The sequence below is a fragment of the Lynx rufus genome, unplaced genomic scaffold (genome assembly GCF_022079265.1).
Source record: "Lynx rufus isolate CCGP_SWC_20201006 ecotype Redwood Valley unplaced genomic scaffold, mLynRuf1.p SCAF_4, whole genome shotgun sequence".
NCBI classification, from domain to species: Eukaryota; Metazoa; Chordata; class Mammalia; order Carnivora; family Felidae; genus Lynx; species Lynx rufus.
In genome coordinates, this window is record NW_025814856.1 from 16,627,245 (window position 1) to 16,634,224 (window position 6,980).

The 6,980-nt window shown below is 44.4% G+C and overlaps 1 protein-coding gene across 5 annotated transcripts in view; it reads right to left on the bottom strand.

Annotated features, from left to right (window-relative positions):
• The window catches only part of SMARCC1 (SWI/SNF related, matrix associated, actin dependent regulator of chromatin subfamily c member 1), a 173,726-nt gene extending 167,277 nt beyond the window's left edge, over positions 1-6,449 (bottom strand). For 3 of the 5 annotated variants that reach the window (XM_047094682.1, XM_047094681.1, XM_047094680.1), the window contains exon 1: positions 6,402-6,449. In XM_047094682.1, the coding sequence (XP_046950638.1) occupies positions 6,402-6,434 (33 nt within the window). In that variant the 5' untranslated portion in view covers positions 6,435-6,449. Of the gene's footprint in view, positions 1-6,039; positions 6,235-6,401 lie in introns of those variants that run through there. The other 2 variants (XM_047094678.1, XM_047094679.1) reach the window with 1 other exon arrangement.
• Between the last annotated feature and the right edge of the window lie 531 nt (positions 6,450-6,980).

A 6,980-nucleotide genomic window follows, 5' to 3' on the forward strand; every position in this document is an offset into this window, starting at 1 on the left:
ATAAAGATGGCCAAGTTCAAAGTCCATTCAGTATTATTTAGCTATTTTAAAATCCAATTTTTAAATTACAAAATATTTAACCTTGGTTAGAAACTTTTTTTTCCGGGGCAATGGGTGGCTCAGTTGGTTAAGCATCCGACTCTTGATTTCAGCTCAGGTCATGATATCATAGTCATCAGATCAAGTTCCACATCGGGTTCCATGCTGAGTGTGGAGCCTATTTGAGATTCTCTCCCTTTCTCTGTGCCCATCTCCCCAACTCGCACTTGCACTCTCTCCCTCCCTCAAAAAGAAAAAAAGAAATTAGAAACATAACATTTTTAATTCATAAATAAACTGCTACATCAATGCATTAGTGTAAACCATACCTCACACCCACTGAAAATGCAGCCAATGTAGGACTATAACGTTTTATTTGTTTAAGTAGGCTCCACACCCAATGTGGGCCTTGAACTCACGACCTTGAGGTTAAGAGTCACATGCTCTGAGTCAGCCAGATACCACTAAAGTTTTTAAATCAACTTTTAAATGTCTAAAATTAACATTCTGTTTAACCAATAAGAATGAAGCAAGATCACCATGGGATGTACACAAAAGTATCATTATCACCTCAAATTTACATAATCCCATCTTCAGTTACTATCTCATTTGAATCAAACAACAGTCTTATGGGAGTTAGTCTTACTCCCAATCTACAAATGGAAAATTAAAACAGGAATCAAGTCATCTGCTCAAGGACACCACCAATTAGCAGCCAAGAGTACTGAACTCACAACTTCCAAAGTGTAATGCTCTTCACATCCCATACTGCTATAATAGAGCTCATTTCAAAAGCTTTCAAAAATATCACCTAAAACATAAAAGGTTCTTGGGGCACCTGGGTGGCCCAGTCAGGTAAGTGTCCTACTTCGGCTCACGTCATGATCTCACAATGTGTCAGTCCAAGCACGCATCAGGCTCTGTACTGACGGCTCAAGAGCCTAAAGCCTGCTTCGGATTCTGTGTCTCCCCCTCTCTCTCTGCCCCTCCCCTGCTCGTGCTCTATCTTTCTCACTCTCAAAAATAAATAAACAAAAAAAATTTTTTAACATAAAAGGCTCTTGACAGCTTTTAAAACACTGAATCCTGATTAACAAAAATTAATGACTATAGACTATTTCAGTCATAATCATTTTATCTTTTGAATAGTATGGAGGTTTCTCAAAAAGTTAAAAACAGAACTACCCTACAACCCAGCAATTGCACTACTAGTATTTATCCAAAGGATACAAAAATGCTGATTTGAAGGAAGGGGCACATGCACCCCAATGTTTATAGCAGTGCTATCAACAATACCCAAATTATGGAAAGAGCCCAAATGTCCATCAACTGATGAATGGATAAAGATGTGGTATATATACACAATGGAATCTTACTGGGCGATCAAGAAGAATGGAACCTTGCCATCTGCAACAACATGGATGGAACTAGAGGATATTATGCAAAGCAAAATAAACCAGTCAGAGAAAGACAAATATTATTTCACTCATATGTGTAATTTAAGAAACAAAACAGGGGCGCCTGGGTGGCTCAGTTGGTTAAGCATTTGACTTCAGCTCAGTTCATAATATCATGGTTCGTGAGTTTGAGCCCCGCATCAGGCTCTGTGCTGACAGCTCAGAGCCTGGAGTCTGCTTTGAATTCTGTGTTTCCCTCTCTCTCTGGCCCTCTCCTGCTCAAGCTCTCTCTCTCTCAAAAATAAACAAACATTAAAAAAAAAAAAAAACATATGAACACAGTGGAAGGGAAGGAAAAATAAGATAAAAACAGCGAGGCAAACCATAAGAGACTCTTTAAATACAGAGAACAAACAAGGTGGATGGGGAGATGGGCTAAATGGGTGATGGACATTAAGGAGGGCACTTGTTGAGATGACCACTGGGTATTGTACATAAGTGATGAATCACTGAATTCTATTCCTGAAACCAATACTACACCATATGTTAACTAACTTGAATTTAAATAATAATTTTATCTTTTGATCAAAAAGAAGTTCAACAGCATGTTTTACTTAAGACAACCAAAGACTTTTAGTCTGAAGTGTTTTGATTAAGAATGGCAAGAAGATCTAAGTTTAGAAAATTGTATCAATGCATCTGTTTATGTTACCTATAACATTGAGTATCCAAAGTTCAACTTGTCTCTGAACAATCCTATTGCAGCCAAGGTCCCATAAAACAAACAAAAAACTGTCTTTAACTGTTAAATACTTTATGTAAAGAGTACTGAAATGCATTCCTTAGGCAATCTGGTCTGTTTTAGTGATCACCCTTAGATTTAAATCATCCTGAAATCATCCTGACATCTTAAATCTTATTTTAAGGAATAAGCCAAACCAGGAAGAAACTTACCTGGGATCTTAATGGTTTACAGATATACTTCACCTTCAAGGTATCTGACTTGAATCAATTTAAGATCAGTGAGGTGTTATCATTTGAAAACCACTCAGAAACTATACTCAGAAATACAGCTCTCATCTTCATCAAAGTTAGAATGAAAGACATGTACCCAATAATAGAAAGAAGGCAGCTCAGGCAGGAGATGAACAAGCTTCTACATTGCAGCTGGGACTTAAAATGCAACCTCAGGGCACCTAGGTGGCTCAGTTGGTTAAGCATCTGACTCTTGCTTTCAACTCTGATGTGATCCCAGCGTCGTGAGATTAAACGCCATGTCGGGCTCTGTGCTGAGCATGGAGCCTACTTGAGATTCCCCCCCCCCCCCCGCCCCTCTCCCCGCTCTCTAAATAATAAAAACAAAATAAAAATGCAGGGCACCTGGGTGGCTCAGTCAGTTGAGCGTGTGACTTCGGCTCAGGTCATGATCTCAGGGTTCATGAGTTCAAGCACCACGTTGGGCTCTGTGCTGACAGCTCAGAGCCTGGAGCCTGCTTCAGATTCTGTGTCTCCCTCTCTTTCTGCCCCTCGCCCACTTGCACTGTCTCTCTCTCTCTCTCTCTCAAAAATTAAAAAAAAATAATAATAAATTAAAAAAAAAATAAAAACGCAATTTCAAGCCAATAGGTAACTGCCCTATGCTTCCCTCCAGGAGTCACCTCCTCTGGACTTCTTTGGCCTAGCTGAAGCTCATTCCAGTGAAAAAATATTCACTCTCCTTTGTGTGCTGCTGAGCCAAATTTATCAACAAAGCTTAAACAAATAGGTTCCTAGTTAATCTGTTCATTCATTCATTCATTGAACAAACATGGACAGAGCACTTACTAAGGACACACAGAAAATAAAAATACAAGTTTTCTTTCAATTTGAAACCACGTGAGTTTTACAAGTAGGTGTCTATGCCTACCTTTACCACTACATTTTCCGCTACATTCCACTAAGTTCTTTGATGAGAGGCATTAAGTGTGGCAAAAAAAAAAAAAAAAAAAAAAAAAAGGGGATTTACAGCCAGGGAAGACCTTCATTGAATTCTAAATCTGCCATTCCTACTTGTAATCTTGAGAAGTCACTTAAATCTGGAGCTGTGGGTTCCGTTCATGTATAAAATTAAATAAATATCTATTACTTAAGACTGTTGTAAGAATTTCAGTGAGTTATGGTTTAAGTGCCCAGATATGATTAGATGCCAAGTTGTTAGCAGAATGCATGGATAAACTTATCAATATAAATGGGACTACCAATGTCATATTTATTTCATAATTGCTGATATTTATGAATCTGAAAATGCAGTATTCAGTGCTACAGAAATGTTTAGTTAAAACCCAACAATGTGTACACCAAGTAGAGATATATAGGGTGTTCTGGCTAATACTTTCACCACTCCAAACACCACTCTCTGAGGCTGACAGGATTCTGGGTGTCAGGTCTAAGGAATATACAATTCTGAATTGGAGGGGACCCAGGGAATATACTCTGGCCTTATGAAACCCTGAGAATATTCACCCAATGGCCTCAATACTCTAAGACAAATCCTTGAGCCAGCCTCATAACCACTTCCTCGCCCACCAAACACAACCAAGCCTTCAGCTGCTCTCTTAGAACTGGGCCCAAACAGATGCACACAAAGTTTGGAGGTAGAAATGACTATTTCTCTTTTTCCTTTCTCTTCCTTGATATCCAAAGGAATATTCCTCATATTTCTGCTAAAACTACATTGATAAACTTGGGGCACCTGGGTGGCTCAGTCGGTTAAGCTGTCAACTTTGGCTCAGGTGATGATCTCGTGGTCTGTCAGTTCAAGCCCCGCATTGGGCTCTGTGCTGACAGCTCAGAGCCTGGAGCCTGCTTCGGATTCTGTGTCTCCCTCTCTCTCTGACCCTCTCCCACTAATGCACGCGTGCGCGCTCTCTCTCTCTCTCTCTCTCAAAAATAAACATAAAAAAAAATTTTTAAACTACATTGATAAACTAATATGTCAATTATACCTCAATAAAGATATCCAAATAGGGGAGGGGCAAGGCTACATTAAGATACACTGAATTTAAAACCCAAAGCATTGGCTGAAGGGCATGTGATAAAAAATAACACTTTCATAATATATATTCAATTCCCATAACCCATATATATATATATAAAACCCAATATATATTCAATTCCCATAACTTCTAGAAGCTCTGCTGCCTACACAAGAAAAGTGACCAATTTATCACTGTATTAGGGAGAGCAATATTCTTGTCTGCATACATGCAGATGACAAAAACTGGGAATCCCAAATGTGACTGCAAAATTTTAGGCAGAAGTCAAATTATCTAAAAATATATCATAAATAAAAATATATTTGGTCTCTCACTTCCTAAAACTTCTGTAAGAAACAGTCATTTCTGAAAGCACACAACGTAAGGTCAAAGGAACACAACATCCTGCCCCTGCCTATCAACCTCCAAAAGCTGACAGACTCCCCTGAGCTGCGGAACTCAAATGAATAGGCTCCTACACTACTTCACCTTTTCATTCATTGAATAAATATTTACTAAGCAACTATTAAGGGCGAGGCAATGAGTACCATGTTGAGGGGCGGCATTGCAGTGAAGAGGCCTGACAAGGTCCTTGCCCCAGTGGTATGGTTCTCAAAGGGGGAATTCAGGAACTTGAAAAGAGTGCTCAGAAATCTGGGGCAGAGTGGATATTCTCCACTGGGAGAAATATCTGGGCTGTTTGCTTCATTACACCTTTTTTTTTTTTTTTCATTACACCTTCCAAGGGAGTCATTCCTACGTATCTGCAAGGGGAAGTTAAAAAACACTTGTGATAAATAAGAGATTAAGTCACAACTTTCAATACCACTGACTCAGCGGAACTTACCTCCCCAAAGCAGGAGAAACAGCTAAATGAAAAAAAAAAATTATCTCAGATAGTGGTGCCAAGAAAATAAAGGTGATAGGAAGTGGGGCAATCTAATATAAACGGGGTTCTCAGGGAAGGCCTCATTAAGCAACACATTAGGTACGAGTGAACGTTAATTCTTGTGCGCACACTATACGGAACTAAAAGTACAAGTAAAAACTATCATTTTTTAGTATCAGTGCTCATCGAGTCTATCATCTATAATATCAGTCTGTTAACTTCCTAGTACAATCGTAAAGTCATTCTTTAACAAATGAACAACAGGTAGGAGACCATTAGCTACCTCACTTGACTTTGAAGACGAGTCTATAAACAAAACTTGAAGCTGCTCTTAGAACACAGGCTCGGACAGTTTGTAAAAATTACTGTTCCCACACCCAATGCAGCTAACAAAAGAGATTCACGCCCTCCCTCTTGCAGAGCTCCAGTTGCCCCTTGCACACTAGAGTGAGCTGTGGCTCTCGCCCGCGTGCTGGAACTCCCAGAGGCCCGGCCCCGAGGGCCCGGTGGAGCCCCGGGCGCGCGGGCGCCGAGAGCGGACGGCGGGGGCGTGGCGGGCCCGGGCGCCTGCCTTTGTTGTCCCTCGTGGCGCGCGGAGGGGGGGGGGGCGGGGGGAGGGGCGGCCCGAGGCCCGCGAGGCCAGAAGCTGCGCCGGGCTCCCGTCGCGTGGCCCCTAGTCCCCACGGGCGCGCGAACCCACCTTCTTGTAGTGCTTGCCCAGCCAGACCCGCACCGAATCCAGCTGGGACACCGTCTCCGGGCTTTCCCAAAACTTGCTGGCCGGGCCACCGTCCTTCCGCCGATAAACGGCCAGGCCCGCAGCCGCCGCCGCGCCTCCCGCGCCCGCGGCGCCCGCCGCCGCCCCGAGCCCGCCGCCGCCCGCCGCCGCGGCCATCGTCGCCGTCCGTCGTCCCACCGCCCGGCCCGGCCCTCGCAGCGTTCCCCGTTCGCACCCGCGCGCGAGCGCGCGCAGCCGCCACCGCCACCTCCCGGCCCCGCCCAGTCAACCCCCTTCCGGCGCGGAGGGCCGGCCCCGCCCCTTCTGGGGACCCGGTCCCTAACCGAAGAGGGCACGCGCGCACGCATGCGCAGCATCGGGGCCAGGCAGGTCCCAGACGAACTCTTGCGCCCGCCTCTTCCGCCAGTCGAGGCAGGCTGCGCACCTCCTCCGCTACCCAGCCTGGGCCTCTGCGTGTCTTGCTGTATCCAAGTTCCTTCCTGCGTCCCGTCAACCAGTGCAGGGAGCTTCTGTCATCCCCTGCTACAGCCGGGGAGAAAAGACCTGGCGAGAAGTTCCGAGGGGGAAGCCCGTTTAGGGTGTCGAGTGCTGTCCGAGGAATCCACGGGAAGGGTGGGAATCTGCGTCTGCCTTCTCTTGCCCTCAGACCTTCTACATCAAGCCGCCGTAGCCTTTGTAAACATCCATCTGGGACCACCACCCGGAGCTGCTCCAGCGGCACACACTACTTCCCCCTCGTGGCCCCAGCCGCACCACCAGCTCTTTCCTGTCTCGGGGGCCCTAGCACCAGCTGTTGGCGCCACCTGGACAGCTCTTCCCCTTTGTCGCTTAGGCTTTTTCGAATTCATAGCTTAAAAGTACTTCAGAAAAACTGAACAGCTAATCATACTCACTCGACATTC